The 21,006-nt window shown below is 41.5% G+C and overlaps 1 protein-coding gene across 3 annotated transcripts in view; it reads right to left on the bottom strand.

Annotated features, from left to right (window-relative positions):
- The window catches only part of SLC12A7 (solute carrier family 12 member 7), a 531,598-nt gene that overhangs the window by 187,025 nt on the left and 323,567 nt on the right, over positions 1-21,006 (bottom strand). For all 3 annotated transcript variants that reach the window (XM_073678432.1, XM_073678433.1, XM_073678434.1), the window contains exons 14-15: positions 5,099-5,197; positions 311-430 (exon numbers count right to left, since the gene is read on the bottom strand). In XM_073678432.1, coding sequence (XP_073534533.1) covers positions 311-430; positions 5,099-5,197 — 219 coding nt within the window. The remainder of the gene's footprint in view (positions 1-310; positions 431-5,098; positions 5,198-21,006) is intronic.

Below are 21,006 nucleotides of genomic sequence, written 5' to 3'. Positions count from 1 at the left end.
ACAGTGCTCAGCAACCTTTGCCAGTTTTAACAGAAACGGAATAATGTGGCAGTGTGTATATGCAACCGTTGCTCCATTTGGTGATTGCTGGAGTAGTGGATGAAATCCCACCACTCTAGTAATTGATAGGTACCTACTATAAATCAGAATGCCGTTTCAGCTACCTTATAGAACAGTCAAGCCATTTATTAACAAAGGCCATATTAAAAAACAAACAAATCAGTAAACCGAATTAGGAAAAGATCTTCAAGCGAATTAAAGAATTTTAGACAGAACAACAAAAAAGTAACAGCGAGTGCTGCCGACTTACCCGCGATATTCAATATACTTATAAATACATCCTGCTATTAGCATAGCCACTAATGCATAATACCATGAACATATGAACATCAGAGCAAGACATAAACTCATACCCACAAACGAAAGTGTCCTGAAACAAAAATAACGGTTAGTTCAGTCTTAAACTAAAAATGTATGATGATGACCTCAATTAATATCCTGTGACCCTCAAAATTTATGCTCTCTGTAATAATGTGCCAAGCAGCTGTAAAAGCTGGACAAGATGTACCTGTGTTCAATCGCATTCGTCCTCGAGGTAAGGCCACACACTGCACTTATGGCACAGGATTGACACAGTCCAAAATTTCCATGCAGTTGACATCGTAAAGTTTTTACATAATCAAGAATGGCTTTGACAGTAAGGTTCCGATTAATCAAGATTGGTGTATTGTATGTCAGCCGCACTCAGCACCCCCGCCAATCAGCTGTTACTGGTGCCAGCAGCCGCCGGCCGGAAGTGCTTACCTGCAGGGCTTGGCCATCCATCTGTAGTGGCCGCCGCAGGGTACTGCACATCCGCCTCCTATTCAATTCAATGGGAGGAGGATGTGCAGTATCTATCTTTATTACCTGTATTGCACAGGCGTGGCATAGCGGGTCGTGCGGCGTTGCCTCGGTGATGTGGGGGATGACATGCTTCATCCTTCCGATTATGTTCGACGGGCACCGGCCTGCATCATCAAGTGGGCGCGGCATCATTCCCGGATGCACACTGATTGGCTGTGGCTACACATTCCTCCCATTCAAATAGAAACTAGTTTTAAATGTAGCCACGCCTCCTGACCAAGCCGTGAGGCGAAACGAGTGTCGATTCGCCCAGCTGATCCCTCTCCCGAGCCCCACGTGTACCGCCGGCAACATGTCTCAAGGTAATAATACTCTTTAGATTAGCTGCGGATTTATAGTCTGGACTTCACAACTGCTTTAGGTTATTCCCTCTGTCTATATCTATTTACTCCTATTCAGGTGCATATTGAGCTAATGTGCTATTCATAGCTAATGAGGGGAACCTACAAATATATGCCTATCTAGGAGTAGTATTATTGTGTTATCTTGGTATTTTATTGGTGATACCACTATCTATATACAGTACAGGCCAAAAGTTTGGACACACCTTCTCATTTAAAGATTTTTCTGTATTTTCATGACTATGAAAATTGTACATTCACACTGAAGGCATCAAAACTATGAATTATCACATGTGGAATTATATACTTAATAAAAATAGTGTGAAACAACTGAAAATATGTCTTATATTCTAGGTTCTTCAAAATAGCCACCTTTTGCTTTGATGACTGCTTTTGCATACTCTTGCCATTCTCTTGATGAGCTTCAAGAGGTAGTCACCGGAAATGGTCTTCCAACAATCTTGAAGGAGTTCCCAGGGATGCTTAGCACTTGTTGGCCCTTTTGCCTTCACTCTGCGGTCCAGCTCACCCCAAACCATCTCGATTGGGTTCAGGTCTGGTGACTGTGGAGGCCAGGTCATCTGGCGTAGCACCCCATCACTCTCCTTCTTGGTCAAATAGCCCTTACACAGCCTGGAGGTGTGTTTGGGGTCATTGTCCTGTTGACAAAGAAATGATGGTCCAACTAAACGCAAACCAGATGGAGTAGCATGCCGCTGCAAAATGCTGTGGTAGCCATGCTGGTTCAGTATGCCTTCACTTTTGAATAAATTCCCAACAGTGTCACCAGCAAAGCACCCCCACACCATCACACCTCCTCCTCCATGCTTCACGGTGGGAACCAGGCATGTAGAGTCCATCCGTTCACCTTTTCTGCATCGCACAAAGACACGGTGGTTGGAACCAAAGATCTCAAATTTGGACTCATCAGACCAAAGCACAGATTTCCACTGGTCTAATGTCCATTCCTTGTGTTCTTTGGCCCAAACAAGTTTCTTCTGCTTGTTGCCTGTCCTTAGCAGTGGTTTCCTAGCAGCTATTTTACCATGAAGGCCTGCTGCACAAAGTCTCCTCTTAACAGCTGTTGTAGAGATGTGTCTGCTGCTAGAACTCTGTGTGGCATTAACCTGGTCTCTAATCTGAGCTGCTGTTAACCTGCGATTTCTGAGGCTGGTGACTCGGATAAACTTATCCTCAGAAGCAGAGGTAACTCTTGGTCTTCCTTTCCTGGGGCGGTCCTCATGTGAGCCAGTTTCTTTGTAGAGCTTGATGGTTTTTGCAACTGCACTTGGGGACACTTTCAAAGTTTGCCCAAAATTTCGGACTGACTGACCTTCATTTCTTAAAGTAATGATGGCCACTCGTTTTTCTTTACTTAGAATTTGTATTATGGCAAGAAAAAATCAGCTAACAGTCTATTCAGTAGGACTATCAGCTGTGTATCCACCTGACTTCTGCACAACACAACTGATGGTCCCAACCCCATTTATGAGGCAAGAAATCCCACTTATTAAACCTGACAGGGCACACCTGTGAAGTGAAAACCATTTCTGGTGACTACCTCCTGAAGCTCATCAAGAGAATGCCAAGAGTGTGCAAAGCAGTCATCAAAGCAAAAGGTGGCTACTTTGAAGAACCTAGAATATAAGACATATTTTCAGTTGTTTCACACTTTTTTGTTAAGTATATAATTCCACATGTGTTAATTCATAGTTTTGATGTCTTCAGTGTGAATGTACAATTTTCATAGTCATGAAAATACAGAAATTTCTTTAAATGAGAAGGTGTGTCCAAACTTTTGGTCTGTACTGTATGCGTATGCCTTCACGTGCTGTTATCTGCAGCACAATTAGACAGACTGTATTTGCATGATTGCTATATCTCTGACATTTCTTGCTGAATGAATATCATGTTTACATTTCTGGGAGCCCGAGTTTAAGGATCTTTTTGGTTATATGGGATTCTGTAATATTCTCTCCTATATGATTATTTTTTATTGTCCTGCTTACCGATCCATATTTACTGTATATCTCCATATCTCCTCACTCTTTTGGGCTTCTTATATCTGTCCATATGGACTAGAGACAGTTAAAGGATACTGTCTCTATACCTTAAGTCGCTCTTCTTTTTTGGTCATTAGAGAGACAGTTTTGTAAGTTGGGTCGTTATGGACGCGGCAATACCAAATATGTGTACTTTTTTTTTCCCCACAAATAAATGCATTCATTGGATAATTATTTTTTGTTTTTTTTTGTTTTTAATATAGTAAAAATATTTTTTTTTAAAAATCACAATTTTTAATAACTTATTTAACTATTTTACCTTGTCTCACTACGGCACCTCAACTTTACACTGACAAATCGCTGATCTAATACTCTGCAATGCTTCTGCATTGCAGGGCATTAGATCGGAGTCTCTCAAATAGTGAGGAGGCGTGCCAGTTCCAGCTCTGGGTGTCCCCATGGCCATCTTTTGTCCGGGTCACCATGGAGACCATGAGCACAATGCGATCTCGCATTGAGCCGATGGGAGCAGAGAGGGAGCTCACTCCCTCTGCGATGCTCCTCGATGTGACTGCCACTATTGACAGTGGCATCAGAGGGGTTAAACGCCCGCGATCAGTGCTAGCACTGATAGTGGGCATTGCTGCAGGGTGTCAGCTCTCATATAGAGCGGACACTCACACTCTATCACGGCGGCGCGCAGCATGAGCCCGCGCGATTGAGAAGAAGTATATGTGGTTTGCGGGAACGCCGCTCCTGCAGTGCCGTACATGTATAGTTTATGTTGGGAAGGGGTTAAAAAAGTAGGTACAGCGTTCATACATTATACAAGAATGCCTATGTCTACATGCACATATCACCACATGCTCCCTAAATATTACAAAAATCTCCATGAAGAAAAGTAAAGCTTGTTGGCTGCTTCAAGGAAAAAAAACACTGTAAGCAAGCTACTTATTTACAGGAATTCTGCATGAAAAAGGCAAAATTAAATGAAAATGGGCTTAAATCCTCTATTGCAGAAATCTAAGGCTGGTCATGTAATGTGTCAGGTTTGCAATATGTAACTCAGACAAGTGTGAACATAACCTAATTGACTAGATGTGGCAAGTGAGTAAGGTAATTAAGTATTAGGTACATCCTCGGCAATGAACAGGTTAACGTGTTTCAAGTCTGCATTTCTAAATCGCACAATTCTTAAGAAACCATAGCAATAAGGCAATAAACTGCTTTTGCTGAAAAGCTTGCAGGTCTTTAGGTTTCACAGTCGTTTCATGAAAGCCATCTTCTGTCAGAATGAGACTACGGCAGCTCCCGCCATGCCTGGTAAATGATTAATTTTACCAAGGAAGCCGCGGCAAGGCATTACTCATGCATATTGGTTTTCATGTGGTTTCCGATGTGGTGACAGGCTCAGATAGTATTATTCCCTATTCCCTTTACTGAAGTTTGCCATCAGCAATTAACACTAGTATAAGATTTATGAGACTCATATATTTATTAGTCTTTTTCCTTTTAATATTTAGTGTGGGTCAGAAACACATGGCAAACCTAAAAGCAGCTCATATGCTAACAAAGGTAGGGTACCCACGGCTATAATCAGTATAAATCTTGCTAAAATTAATATAGCTCAAAATTACTACTTTTAGAATTAACTTCCTAATGTACCATTAAGTAGTACGAGTTAAAAATTGGCAAAATGTCTATAATCAGAGGGCACTAGTAAACATCTGTATTTGTATTTGCCTCATTGGCAATAAGGAAAAAATTTGAGTAACAGGAAAAAGAAATACAGAAATTGTAAAGAATGTGGACTAAAAATAAATATAAATACATCGGACAAATACTTACCAATGATAGTATTTAAACCGTGGTCTCCAATTTGGAGTTCGCAATAATGTTTGCAAAGCACAAGCCAGGTTAACAAACATGTAACACATCAGGAAAAACCTAGGAAAAAATATGTGGAAAATAAAATGTAACAATTTTGTTCATTGCAATCTATATAATTTATAAAAAGCTTTAGCACTTTAAAGGGGTTAGTCACTTAACACAATCACTTATTCAAGAATTATTTTTATTAATTATTTGTATAAATTACATTTGGTCAATGAGTAACAGACTACAAAAACCACTGCTATAAAAGAAAAAAGGCATTTCTGTTAAAAAAAAAAAAAAGTCCCTAAAATTGCTTCCCTCTAAAACCATCACACAATACTAGCAGGCACAATTTGCATAAGTGTCATTTATAATCCAGACAAGTCTGTTGAATTTTCAGAGTGCTAATTGCATGCAACTAATGTATTATCAATTTCTAAGGTATATGCAACTAATTAATTTGTAAATATTTTGGAAGATCATGTGCAAGGCAAGAGGAGATCTATAGTGGGCCATGCTTTACTAATAAAGTAGTCCAGCTTTAACCATCTTTAAAAGTCCCCATTTGCCCTTTAGTGACCAAGCTAATTTTGACCTTCATGACCAAGCCAAATTTTAGCAACCTGACCACTGTCACTTTATGAGATAATGACTCTGGAATGCTTCAACGGATTCCACTGATTCTGAGATTGCTTTCTCGCGACATATTATTCTTCATGATGGTGGTAAAAAAAATTGATATGACCTCCGTTTATTTGTGGGAAAAAAAAAAAAAACTTTGGTGAAAATATTAAAGAAAAAAAATCTCAAATTTTTAAACTTTCAATATTTATTTCCTTAACCCCTTAATGACCGAGTCAATTATGTCCTTAATGACCAGGCCAAATTTTACAATTCTACCTCTTGAAGCTCATCAAGAGAATGCCAAGAGTGTGCAAAGCAGTCATCAAAGCAAAAGGTGGCTACTTTGAAGAACCTAGAATATAAGACATATTTTCAGTTGTTTCACACTTTTTTGTTAAGTATATAATTCCACATGTGTTAATTCATAGTTTTGATGCCTTCAGTGTGAATGTACAATTTTCATAGTCATGAAAATACAGAAAAATCTTTAAATGAGAAGGTGTGTCCAAACTTTTGGTTTGTACTGTATTTATTTGTGAAAAAAAAATGAAATTTTGAAAATTTTGTAAATTTCAAACTTTGAATTCTTATGCCCTTAACTCTGATTTATGTCACACAAAATAGTTAAGAAATAACATTTCCCACATGTCTACTTTACATCAGCACAATTTTTTTTAACAAATTTCTTTTTGTTAGGAAGTTATCATGGTTAAAAGTTAAACAATTTCTTATTTTTCCAACAAAAATTACAAAACCATTTTTTTTAGCGAACACCTCACATTTAAAGTGAATTTGAGGGGTCTATATCTCAGAAAATACCCAAACTTAACACTAGTCTAAAAGCTGCACCCCCAAGGTGCTCAAAACCATATTGAGGAAGTTTATTAAACCTTCACGTGATTCACAGGATCTGAAGCAACGTGGATAGACAAAATGAACATTTAAATTGATGCGTTTTTTTAAAGTGTTTTTTTTTCTTTTTTTTTTAAGTGTTTATGTACATCAGTGAAAGGTTTTTGGAGCTAAATAAAGTTATTTGGTGGGACATTGCTTTTTGGATTACAGTCAGAACTGGGGTGAGTATATTGGTTAATTTAATTGATTTAAGAATGTGTCTGTTGTATTTCAAATAAAGTGTTTACTCTTCTGTCTGTGTGTTTATTCTCTTTAGTTTGGTGATGAAAGGGTCTGATTGACACCTTGTGATCACCAAACCAAAGAGCTAGGTGTCAGCTGATTCCATTCACCCAATCTTCATTAGCATTTCCATTCATGTCATTAGCATTCCTATTCATGTAATTTATGCGGCAGCTGTGAGCTGCTATTTTTAGCCTAGGAAGGTGCCACTATGCAAACATGGTCCTTGGCCATTAATTACAGCTCACAGCTGTTTAGTTAGCCTCTACGTCTCCACGAACAGCAAGAAGTAGCGCTTTGGATGCTGCAATTTTTTGTTGCATCCAAAACGCTGTGTTCTAATGTCGCACTTTTGTTGTCGGTACATGTGAATCCACCGCATATAATGACACTTCAAATCGGTCAAAATCTGTGGAGGAGACTAGTGTGTTCGCAAAAGAAATTGACATGCTGCGGGTGAGTTTGGGTACCTGGCCACGATCAGGAGCTGCTGCAGGTTTGACGCTGCGTGTATATACAGCGTCAAACCCGCAGTGTCCAGATGTTACAGCATAGTGGATGGGATCTCTAGAAATCCCATGTCCACTATGCGTGCTTCAGAGGCTGCGGATCACTGACATGCAGCGCGTCTTTCAGGAACACATGTCAAATTCTTTTGCGGTGTCGATCATCTCCGCAACAGAAATTTGACCACTAGAAAGTATTGAATGAGATAAATCCACATGGTTCAGTGAACACATGTGGATTTACCTGCGTTCAATAGAACAAAGCGTTCTGGACGCAGCAATACTATATGTCCAAAGCGCTGCTACGTCCAGATCATGGGCACAGTGCATAAAATTAAAAAAAATAAATAAAATGGCATGGGCTCCAACGTCATTTTCATAACCAGCAAAGGGAAAGCTGACCACTGTGGGCTGATATAAGTAGCCGGGGAAGGGGCCATCAGCCCACAGCTGTTTGTTTAGCCTTTACTGGCTAGATTACAGGGGGACCCCAGAAAAAAATTGATGTAGGGTCCCCCTATAAAATCTAACCAGCAAAGGCTAGGCAGACAGCTGCAGGCTGATATTAATAGCCAGGGAAGGGGCCATGGATACTAGCCTCATCCGCGGCTATTAATATCACCCCTCAGCAGTCCCAGAAATGGCGCATCCATAAGATGCACCAAATATGGCGCTTAGCCTCTGCTCTTCCCACTGCCCTGTAGCGGTGGCAAGTGGGGTAATGGGGTTGGGGTTCACGTCAGCCCTGTATTGGCGGCTGACATGATGCCCAGGTTAGTAATTAAGGGCTTCTATAAGACGTCCTCATTACTAACCGCATCGTAAAGTTGTCGGCGCTTTTTCAATAAATACACGGCCAGAATAAAGTATTTTAATGAAATAAAAAACACTTTTTTTAAAAAGAAAAATTAAATTATTGTACGCCTTGTACCTGAAGCCTTCGATCTTCTGAAAAAAAGTAAAAAAACAAACAAACAACCATATCTCTCACCTGTCCGCCATCACGGCATAGTCCACAATTTCCGCCAACGATCAGGGTCACTTCTACAGCAGTGACATCTGCAATCACTGATGTCACTGCTGTAGAAGACAGCAATGCATACTGACAGGAGTGTTATCTTACTCCTATCCATATACATGCTGCTGCAGGAGGTCACTGGGGTTCATCAGCTGAAGATCACCACCATGGGCGCATTCTTGAGAATGTTCCCACGGTGATGTCACGTGAGTGATCAGCTGCTGCCTGGGACCATGAGGACACTGGAGGCAGCCGGACAGGTGAGTATAAGGTTTTTTTTTTTCTATTTTTCACCGCAGGCACGCAGGCTGGGCAGAGCAGACTACTGCTCCTCTCAGCCACGCCGCTCTCGCTGTCATCAGCGGGAGCAGCAGTCGGATGAGAGGAGTAGTAGTCCTCTCCCGACCCGGGTACCACCCACAGCGCTTTTCCGGCGTGAATTTGCGCCCATTGGCTTTAAGAGAAACACCGCAAAATAGATATTATACCTGCGGGTTTGCTGCGGTTCAATGCAAGTCAATGGGCGCAAATTCACGGCGGAAACGCCCTAACAATGGCCATGCTGCATTTTTTTCCGCAATGGTAATCCTGGGCGGAAATTTCCAAATCATGCATATCAGGATTACCATTGCTATAGCTGGCAGACCTATTAACAGTGTTTCTGCGGTGGGAAAACAGTTGTGAAAACGCATCAAAAACGCTTCGTGTGCACATAGCCTTTGGGCACACGGCAGGATTCGGATAAGAAGGAGCACCGTTTGACTTTTGAATGCAAAATTGTCTGGAATCGAGAGCGGACGCCATGTCGGTTTTGGAGAGCCCCTGATGTACCTAAACTGTTGAAAACCCCCACAATTGACCTTATTTTGGAAACTACACCAGTCAAAGATCCATGGGTATAGTGAGCATTTTGAATCCACAGGTATGACACAGAATTTGATAACTACAGTGCATTGTGAAAGTATTTGCCCCCCTTGAACTTTTCTACCTTTTGCCACCTTTCTGGCTTCAAACAAAGATATAAAATTCGAATTTTTTGGGGAAGAATCAACAACAAGTGGGACACAATCGTGAAGTGGAATGAAATTTATTGGATATTTTAAACTTTCAAAAAAAAAAAAATGAAAAGTGGGGCATGCAATATTATTCGGCCCCCTGGAGCTAATACTTTGTAGTGCCATCTTTTGCTGAGATTACAGTTACAAGTCGCTTGGGGTATGTCTCTATCAGTTTTGCACATCGAGAGGCTGAAATTCTTGCCCATTCTTCCTTGCAAAACAGCTCGAGCTCATTGAGGTTGGATGGAGGGCGTTTGTGAACAGCAGTTTTCAGCTCTTTCCACAGATTCTCGATTGGATTCAGGTCTGGACTTTGACTTGGCCATTCTAACACCTGGATATGTTTATTTTTGAACCATTCCATTGTAGATTTTGTTTTATGTTTGGGATCATTGTCTTGTTGGAAGGTAAATCTATGTCCCAGTCTCAGGTCTTTTGCAGACTCCAACAGGTTTTCTTCCAGAATGGTCATGTATTTGGCTCCGTCCATCTTCCCATCAATTTTAACCATCTTCCGTATCCCTGCTGAAGAAAAGCAGGCCCAAACCATGATGCTGCCACCACCATGTTTGACAGTGGGGATGGTGTTTTGAGGGTGATGAGCTGTGTTGCTTTTACGCCAAACATATCGTTTTGCATTGTGGCCAAAAAGTTTGATTTTTGTTTCATCTGACCAGAGCACCTTATTCCACATGTTTGGTGTGTCTCCCAGGTGGCTTGTGACAAACTTCAAACAAGACTTTTTACGGATATCTTTGAGAAAAAGCTTTCTTCTTGCCACTCTTCCATAAAGGCGAGATTTGTGCAGTGTACGACTGATTGTTGTCCTATGGACAGACTCTTCCACCTCAGCTGTAGATCTCTGCAGTTCATCCAGAGTGATCATGGGCTTTTTGGCTGCATCTCTGATCACTCTTCTCCTTGTTCGAGATGAAAGTTTTAGAGGGACAGTAGGGTCTTGGTAGATTTGCAGTGGTCTGATACTCCTTCCATTTCAATATGATCGCTTGCACAGTGCTCCATGAGATGTTTAAAACTTGGGAAATCTTTTTGTATCCAAATCCGGCTTTAAACTTTGCCACAACAGTATCTCGGATCTGCCTGGTGTGTTCCTTGGTCTTCATGATGCTCTCTGTACTTGAAACAGAACCCTGAGACTATCACAGAGCAGGTGCATTTATACGGAGACTTGATTACACACAGGTGGATTCTATTTATCATTACCAGTCATTTAGGATAAAATTGGATCATTCAGAGATCCTCACTGAACTTCTGGAGTTTGCTGCACTGAAAGTAAAGGGGCCGAATAATATCGCACGCCCCACTTTTCATTTTTTATTTTTTTTAAAAGTTTAAAATATCCAATAAATTTTGTTCCAATTCACGATTGTGTCCCACTTGTTGTTGATTCTGCCCAAAAAATTAGAATTTTAGAAATGTGGCAAAAGGTAGAAAAGTTCAAGGGGGCCAAATACTTTCACAATGCACTGTATAGGTAATAATATTGAAAAAGTTATTTTTTTTCGCAAAAATCTTGCTTTAGCCCCAAATTTCTCACTTTTCCAGAGGTAACAGCAAAAAGTGGACCCCAAAATTTGTTACACACTTTCTTACAAGCGAGGCGATACCCTACATGTAGTCTAAAAGTTTTGTTTGGACAAACTGCAGAGCTCGGAGCAATTCTTGAATTCTGGAACACAAATTTGGCTGAAGGAGATATCGAACACCATGTCACATTTGCAGGGCCCCTAAGGTGCCTAAACAGCAGAATTCCCCCCCAAAACTAACCAATTTTGTAAACTACACACAAATGTGGCTCTATTTGGAATAGATTGTCATATTTGCAGAGCCTGTGTGGTTCAAGAGCAACATAAATCTCCCATAAATGTATTTTCTGTAAATTATATCCTGTAATATATTTATCTAGGGAGGTGATGAATAGCTTGAAATTTTTTAATTAGCATTTTTTTCACTCACTTTCATGAATCTTCTTTGAACGTTCTGAGGAACACACCACATATTTTATTGAACTAGTTTTCAGTGTTCAAAAGTACATCCAATATGGCACTAATGTGAGTACTAGACACATGGCTGTGCCTATAATAACAGATGGCGTCTTTAGGGTAAAATTGAGGGAATTCCAGGACCCATTAAAAGCTTACAGAGATATTGAGCAAACAAGAAAATCCTTCTAGAATCTACATGCAGCGCTAAGAATGCACCATACTTTAGGCTGTGTGCCCACTATGCGTTTTCCAAGCGTTTATGCTGCGGAAATTGGTCCCCAATGACAAGCCGCAATCTCAATGCCCATGCTGCGGATTTTTCCGCAGCATTTATGCTGCGCTCAAAAATCCGCAGCATGTCCATTAATTTTGCGGACACGCAGCGTAATCGCCGCCACTGACTTGCATTGAAACGCATAATATCCGTGTCAGCACATTTGTACACACGGATATTATGCGTTTCTATGTGCGGATGGTACCCAAGTCTGGAGGAGAGAAGACTCTCATCCAGACCTGGGTACAATAGAAACTGTAAAAAAAAAAGAATTTAAAATAAAAAATAAAGATTATACTTACCTTCCGGTGTCCTCCCGGTGTTTTCTCCCCTCCGTCCGGTCCCTTGCAATGCTCGCGCTGTTGTGAAGGACCTGCCATGACGTCACTGAGTCATGTGACCCATCAGGTCCTTCACAACAGCGCGAGCCGCCCAACACACCGGACGCAGCGGAGATAACACCGGAAGGACACCGGAAGGTAAGTATAAACTTTATTTTTTACCATTCTTATTCTTTTTTTTAACTAACTTGGTCACACTACTATAAATGCATGCCGGTTGCATGGATTTATATAGTGTGAACAAGTTGTCAAGCACTTTTCCAAGTGATGCTAAAATCGCTTGGAAAAGAGCTTGATAACCCGCATGCAGAAAAGAATGCAAAGACGCTTGACAAATGCTTCTACCTGGCAGGAAAAAAGCATGTAAAAAACGCATGCGTTTTTCCTGCCAGGGAGAAGCGTAAAAAATATGCAGCATTTCTGCATCGTGGGCACATAGCCTTATGCTGCATCCAAAGCGCTGCATTTGACGAACGCAGGTGAATCTGCATGTGTTCATTGAACCATGCAGATTCACCGCATTCAATACATTGTAGTGATCTAATTTCTCTTGCGGAGACTAGCGACGCCACAAGAGAAATCGATATGCTGCGGTCTGGAAAGACACGCCGCAAGTCCATGTCCGCGGGTGATCCGCAGGTGCACGGAGAGGCATAGTGCACATGAGATTTCTACAAATCCCATCCACTATGCTGTAACATCTGCCCGCTGCGGGTTTGACGCTGCATAACCTGCAGCATCAAACCCACAGTGGCTCCTGACCGTCTGCACATACCCTAAGCATACCCTATGCACATACTCCAATAAAGTGATCATGCAAGTATCACCAACATAAATATATAAGTAATCTAAATGGAAACAAAAGTTTTGTGTAGCAAGACGTAGTCGTAAAAACAGTCAAAATAAGATAAATTCTAAAAAATATTTATGCGAGTAATCAAGCCCTGGAATTGTCAGATGACCTGACTTTTCAAGAACATTTGTGGGGTTCTCATTCTGGAATATACAGACGTGGATATGTGGACGAGAATTTGAATAATAGTTTGGTATGTGATAAATCAAGTCCTGGAATTTAATTGTGAAATGGGGTAAATGTGTTTTACTGACACAAATTTGGCCATATTCATGTAATATTAATAATGGGTAGTATTGTGGCAGTGTCACGAAAGGTGTGGGAAAGACTAAGTGCAACACGGGGGAAGAAAGCCCAGACACTAGGGAGAGGTGGGGTGGAGACCACCTAGGCTGATCTGATATCACCCTGTCTCCCCTATTGTCCCTATATTGGTTCCTCACCAATTGTCACACAGGAACCTAAACCCCGCATCTCTCAAGAGCTTGGCCCTGTATAGGGAAGGGTGGGGTGAGATCTAGTCAGTCCCCACTAACAACTAAAGACAACAAGGGAGACGAACACAGGGGAAAGTAACTTAGCTTGAGCCGACTTCAGAACGATTACACCAAACGTCCTCCAAGCACCAGAGAGGAAGTAAGTAGACTGCAACAGCTCCAAGCATTCAGAAGAGAACATGTGAATATCATTGGCACCTGCCTGTAGTAAACAGCAGGTATTTAAACACCCAGGCCTGGGTCTCTATTAGCAGGAGGGTGGTAGTGACTGGGTCCTAGAGTGAGACAGATCTAAGAAGGTGTCTGTAATGCCAAACGAAGATATGTTCTGCAACCAATTGCAGGGCGACTGTTTGTCAGATCTGACACACCAGTGACAGGTAAATTTCAAAACAGGGTGTGACACTAAGGCTAGGTTGGGATGGGCACATGGGGCAATAATATTGGGAATCACTCGTTCTGCCATGCTTCCTACAAACCCAGCATCTTTTTTGGGGACGGTTTTGGATGTGAGTGGCAGGGACAAGGTGCATAAAATGTCACTCTGATAGTCTCCGGACATCCTCTGACTCCAAGACTGCCTTTTGTGCCTGCATTGAGTCAAAAAGACACTTGACAAATTTCTCCTGGTACTGAAGAAAGGTCAGTCCTCCTTTTGACCTTTTATAGAGGACAAAGCTATTGTAGTTAGCAATCTGAATGAGGTAAATTGCTACCTTTTTGTACCAGTCCCTGGTCTTCCACTTCACCAGGTACAGTTGAAGCACCTGGTCCAACAAGTCAATGCCTCCCATATATTTATGTGATGCAGACCAGTCCATCATAGTGGTGTCCACATGCAGCGTAGTAAGCATGTAAATGTCCTTCTTGTCATTCCACTTCACTTCAAGAAGTTGGTCACTTGCAAGTGAGAATAGCACCCCCTTCTCCAAACGTCTGGACACCAACTGGGAGTGAAACTCCACTAGATTTTTCCTGGCTTTCCCACAGGCCCCTGTATTTGCAGCATGGAGGGATTAGTATAGAGGGATACTCGTGCAATAGTTGTCGGTATACACATGGTACCCTTGATGGAGAAAGAGCGTCATTAGCTCCCAGACAATTTTACCTGGGATGCTAATTGCCTGGGGGTAGTTTGAGGAACTAATTTGGTGGTCCCTATCTTCATAAATTATAAAGGTTGACGAGTAGCATGTTGTGCTTTCACACATTCTGTAGAGCATGACGCCATATTTTGCTCAAGTAAAGAAATCTCAGTAGGGTTTCATAGCAGCCTCGGGACATTAAGCTGCAAATATAGGGGTGCGGTAGACAGATTTTGTTGCCCAGTACGAGAGGACTGAATTTTTTTTTTTTTTTTTTTTTACTAATCCCATATTCAGGGTAATGCCTACATTTTTTTTTATTTTGGGGACATTTGTGGGGATCCAGGAACGGGAATGAATGGATTTTGTTTTTTGGGAAATATATAGTCGGGCATATCAATTGGTTTGGTGGGCAATCAATTGTAGGACTTTAGGGGTAATGAAAATTCGGAAAAAATCAAAAGGTGTAAAATTGTATTCAAGGGGCTGCTTAAAAAAAAGGGGGACTTTGAAGGGAAAAGAAACTGTTGTGATACTACAGCGGTGGCGGCTCTGCGGTACTTGGTCCTGCCTCTGAAGCTTCAGCAGTGACGACTGACTCCGCTACCATCGGGCTGCCGGATCCCTTGGAGGAAAAATAGTTGTAATTTACTGAAAATTTCTCTGCTTCAGAAGTAGATTCTGTTTCGCTGCCAGAGCAAAGCAGGGGGAACGCCTGCTCCGCTGAGAATGTTGTGCAGACCATCGCTTTATTTTATACGCCTGCCTGACAAAAAAACGAAACCTAATCTATCACAATTAGTCCTAAACCTAACACTAGTATCCTAACACTAGTATTTTTTTTTTTACTTTTAAAAAAAACTGTACGCCTATCTTTAACCCTAGTAACTAACTGCTAAGAATGAAAAAAAATAAAATTATAGAAAAAAAAAATCAGACAAGGGAGATGACAGAAGGGCGGGAGATCAATGAGGTTTAAAGGTACAGACACGGAGGTAGAAATTTGATTTTTTTTACTCTGACGGGGCAGCAATTGGACATAGAGGCATAGCCCAAGTGCTGCCATATTTACAAATATTGGGTTTTTTTCATCACTGTGATAGGGTCTATCACAGTAATCAAAAGTCAGCAGCCAATGAGAAAAATGCCTGCTGCTGCTGGGTGCAGGGAAGCAGATCTTCACGGGCGCACTGAGCATGGGCCCGCCATTTTGTTTCATCAGAAAAAGGAGGGGGCCGGGGGAAGGTCGGATCCGGTACAAAGGTACCGGGGGCGAAATCGGGGACATTGTTTTTCTCTCCTTTGGCATGTAAGATCATGTCAGAGGAGAGAGAATCTATTTTCTGACCAGATCACAGTTTTTTTTAACGTGATTGTCGTTATTCATTGAATAATGGCGATCACGTAATCAGGGACTGGAAAAACTGTCCCTGATCACGTTCACCAGGAACTCTCCTACCCTCGGTAGCTGAAACTTCAAAGAGTTTGCCACTCTGGTGGGCACTACAGCCAAATTCCCGATTGCAGTTTAAAAAACGGCAATGAGGGAATAAGGCCCCTTAACGACAGCAGTTTTAATGCGCATCGGCGGTCGTTAAGGGGTTAAACCAGTTAGTCATGCTGTACAAAATAATTAAAAAATAACATTTCCCATAAGTCTACTTTACATCTGCATCATTTTTCAAAAGTTATTTTATTTTGTTAGGATGTTACAGGGGTTAAAAGTTTAGCAGCAATTTCTCATTTTTTCAATAAATTTACGAAACCTGTTTCTTTAAAGACCTATTCAGCTTTCAATGGACTTTGATACCATTTTAAAAAACGCACCCCTCAAATACTTCGAAACTCTTGTCAGGAATTTTTAAACCCTTCATGCGCTACACAAAGTGGAATAAAAAAAATATATTAAAATTTAACCTCTAAAATGTTTCTTTAGCACCAATTGTTTTACTTTTGCAAGAGGCAACAGCATAGAGCATACAAAAAAGTTTGTTACGCACTTTCTTTCGAGTGCAGCGATTCCCTACATATAGTTAAAAAGTTCTTTTTGGACAAACGGCAGAGCTCAGAATGAAAGGAGCAATATTTGAATTTTGGAATAAGAATTAGCTGAAATACATTGTGGGAGACAAGTTACATTTGCAGGGCCCCTAAAGAGCCTAAACAGCAGAAACCCCCCACAAATCACCTCCCACTACTCCCCTCCAGGATTTTATCCAGGGTTATAATGAAGATTTTGAACCCAAAGGTACTACACAGAATTTGATAATATTAGGTTATCATATTGAATATGTCTTCATTAGTGTTAAGCACAAGTGCTCACTACTCGAGTGTGCATTTGGTGCTCGAGTATGCACTGAGTATCGTGGGTACTTGAGTGACATGCTCGAGCTCCCGCCCCGCATGTTTCACGGTTGTTAGACACCAGAAAAAAAAAAAACATGCAGGGATTGCGCGCATATGGCAGGCAATCGCCACATGTTTTTTGGATGTCTTAACAGTCACGAAACATGCCGGTTGGGGACTCGAGCATGTCATTCGAGCACCCTCGATGTTTGGTGCATATCCAAGCACTCGATGCAAACTTGAGTAGTGAACACTTGTGCTTAACAGTAGACATGATATCGGCATCATTACGTTTTAACTTTTGAAAAAATCCTAAGCCCAACCCGAAGCCGAAACCTAACCCTAAGCTGAACCCTAACCACAAAGAATGAAAGAAATAAAATTGATAAGATGAAAAAAAGTAAGACTAAAGGAATGATTTACAAATTATTGAGCTTTTGATCACTGTGGTAAACTCTTTCAGTGATCAAAAGTCAGCAACTAATAGGAAAATTCCCTGCTGTTGAAGGGCACACTGCTCATGCAGCCGCTATTTTTTTTCATGAAGAGGAGGCGGAGGGCCGGGGCACAGAGCAGGAGGGCACGAGGGATGGTGGAGGTACATAGGGTGGCTTGGGGACATCATTTCTATTCTCTGACATTTTATAACATGTCAGAAGAGATAGAAATTATTTTTATAGCAGACACACTTTTTTGAGTGATTGCAATTATTCATTGAATAACAGTGATCACGTGATAGGGGACTGGAAAAAACAGCCCTGATGGTGTTCTCCAGGGTCTCCGCTACCCCCGATAGCTGAGACACAAGAGATTTTACCAGCCTCACTGCGCATGCACAGTCAAGCTATATTCTGGTCACAGCTGTCAGTGCGCGTGAGCAGTGAAGCTGGTAACTACACAGCCTCATTGCGCACACGCGGGGAACAGAGGTTCATAGCGCATGCACAGTGAAGCCATACAGCCTCACTGCTCAGGCACGGGACCAGCGGCCAGACATGTAGAAATGCGCATGCGCCCCACAATAATAGTGCTTGCCGGGAGCAATATTCAAATACGTGGGCGGCGCCAGCAGTGACTGAATGCGGCGCCGCCCATGACTGAAGACTAAATAGCAGAATCACACCCCTATGACTGAAAGAGCAAGTAGGATCTAAGAGCATAAAAGGTTATAAAATCATTATAATACCACCAATTTTAATGAAAAAAGCTTGTTAGTGATGCACATTGCATCACTAACAAAGCAATGGGGGCAGTGTAGATAGTAGCTAGGACATGACAGGTTCCCTTTAACCACACACAGGCTTGATTGCTGCCACACCTGTTCGCAATGAAGAAATCACTTAAATAGAACCTGACTGACAAAGTGAAGTAGACCAAAAAATCCTCAAAAGCTACACATCCAAAGAAATTCATGAACAAATGAGAAACAAAGTAAATTGAGATCCATCAGTCTGGAAAAGGTTATAAAGCCATTTCTAAAGCTTTGGAACTTCAGCGAACCATAGTGATTGCCATTATCCACAAATGGCAAAAACATTGAACAGTGGTGAACCTTCCCTGGAGTGGCCGGCTGACCAAAATTACCCCAAGAGCGCAGCAACGACTCATCCAAGAGGTTACAAAATACACAACAACATCCAAAAATCTGCAGGCCTCACTTGCCTCAGTTAAAGTCCGTGTTTATGACTCCACCATAAGAAAGAGACTGGGCAAAAATGGCATGCGTGGCAGAGTTCCAAGACGAAAACCACTGCTGAGCAAAAAGAACATAAAGGCTCTTATCAGTTTTGCCACAAAACATCTTGATGATCGATAAAGCCTTTTGGGAGAATACTGGTGTGGACTGACGAGACAAAAGTTGAACTTTTTGGAAGGTGTATGTCCCATTACATCCTAATACAGCATCTCAGAAACAGAACATCATAGTAAAATATGGTGGTGGTAGTGTGATGGTCTGGGACATTTTTGCTGCTTCAGGACCTGGAAGACTTGCTGTGATAAATAGAGCAATGAATTCTGATGTCTACCAAAAAATCCTGAAGGAGAATGTTCGGCCATCTATTTGTGACCTCAAGCTGAAGCACACTTGGTTTATGCAGCAGGACAATGATCCAAAACACAGCAGCAAGTCCACATCTGTAATGGCTTAAGAAAAACAAAATTAAGACTTTGGATTGGCCTAGTGAGAGTCCTGACCTAAATCCAATTGAGATGCCGTGGCATGACCTTAACCCCTTTAAAACCCAAGGTGGTTTGCACGTTAATGACCAGGCCAATTTTTACAATTCTGACCACTGTCACTTTATGAGGTAATTACTCAGGAACGCTTCAACGGATCCCCCTGATTCTGAGACTGTTTTTTCGTGACATATTGTACTTCATGATTTTGGTAAAATTTCTTCAATATCACTTGCGTTTATTTGTGAAAAAAATGGAAATTGGCGAAAATTTTGCAATTTTCAAAATTTGAATTTTTATGCCATTAAATCAGAGAGATATGTCACACAAAATAGTTAATAAATAACATTTCTCACATGTTTACTTTACATCAGCACAATTTTGGAACCAACATTTTTTTTTGTTATGGAGCTATAAGGGTTAAAAGTTGACCAGCGATTTCTCATTTTTCCAACAAAATTTACAAAACCATTTTTCTAGGGACCACATCACATTTGAAGTCACTTTGAGAGGTCTTTATGACAGAAAATACCCAAAAGTGAAACCATTCTAAAAACTGCACCCCTCAAGGTGCTCAAAACCACATTCAAGAACTTTATTAACCCTTCAGGTGCTTCACAGGAATTTTTGGAATGTGGAAGAAAAAAATGAACATTTAACTTTTTTCACAAAAATGTTACTATAGACCCAATTTTTTTTTTCATTTTCGCAGGGGTAACAGGAAAAAATGGACCCCAAAATTTGTTGTGGAATTTTCCCTGGGCACGCAGATACCCAATATGTGGGGAAAAAACACTGTTTGGGCGCACGGCAGGGCTCGGAAGGGAAGGAGCGCCATTTGAATTTTCGATTGTAAAATTTGCTTGAATAATTAGCGGACGCCATGTTGCGTTTGGAGAGTCCCTGATGTGCCTAAACAGTGGAAACCCCCCACAAGTGACCCCATTTTGGAAACTAAACCCCCCTGGGAACTTATCTAGATGGGTGGTGAGCATTTTGAACCCCCAGGTGCTACACAAATTAATCCGTAAAAATGAAAAAGTTTTTTTTTTCCAGTTTTTCATTTTTACGGATTAATTTGTGAAGCACCTGGGGGTTCCAAGTGCTCACTATGCATCTAGATAGGTGCCTTGGGGGGTCTAGTTTCCAAAATGGGGTCACTTGTGGGGGAGCTCCAATATTTAGGCACACAGGGGCTCTCCAAACGCGACATGGTGTCCGCTAACAAATTGAATGGAAAATCGGCTCCAATTGTTAGCGGACACCATGTTGCGTTTGGAGAGCCCCTGTGTGCCTAAACATTGGAGCTCCCCCACAATTGACCCCATTTTGGAAACTAGACCCCCCTGGGAACTTATCTAGATGGGTGGTGAGCATTTTGAACCCCCAGGTGCTACACAAATTAATCCGTAAAAATGAAAAAGTATTTTTTTTTCCAGTTTTTCATTTTTACGAATCAATTTGTGAAGCACCTGGGGGTTCCAAGTGCTCACTATGCATCTAGATAGGTGCCTTTGGGGGTCTAGTTTCCAAAATGGGGTCACTTGTGGGGGAGCTCCAATGTTTAGGCACACAGGGGCTCTCCAAACGCGATCTGGTGTCCGCTAACAAATTGAATGGAAAATCGGCTCAAATTGTTAGCGGACACCATGTTGCGTTTGGAGAGCCCCTGTGTGCCTAAACATTGGAGCTCCCCCACAAGTGACCCCATTTTAGAAACTAGACCCCCCAAGGCACCTATTTAGATGCATAGTGAGCACTTGTAACCCCCAGGTGCTTCACAAATTGATTCGTAAAAATGGAAAAGTGGAAAAAAAAACACTTTTTTATTTTTACGGATTAATTTGTGAAGCACCTGGGGGTTCAAAATGCTCACTATGCATCTAGATAGGTGCCTTGGGGGGGTCTAGTTTCCAAAATGGGGTCACTTGTGGGGGAGCTCCAATATTTAGGCACAC

The sequence above is a fragment of the Phyllobates terribilis genome, unplaced genomic scaffold, assembly GCF_046119375.1.
Source record: "Phyllobates terribilis strain yellow unplaced genomic scaffold, ASM4611937v1 Scaffold_4__5_contigs__length_816908805, whole genome shotgun sequence".
NCBI lineage: Eukaryota > Metazoa > Chordata > Amphibia > Anura > Dendrobatidae > Phyllobates > Phyllobates terribilis.
This window is presented reverse-complemented; position numbering and strand designations above follow the sequence as displayed.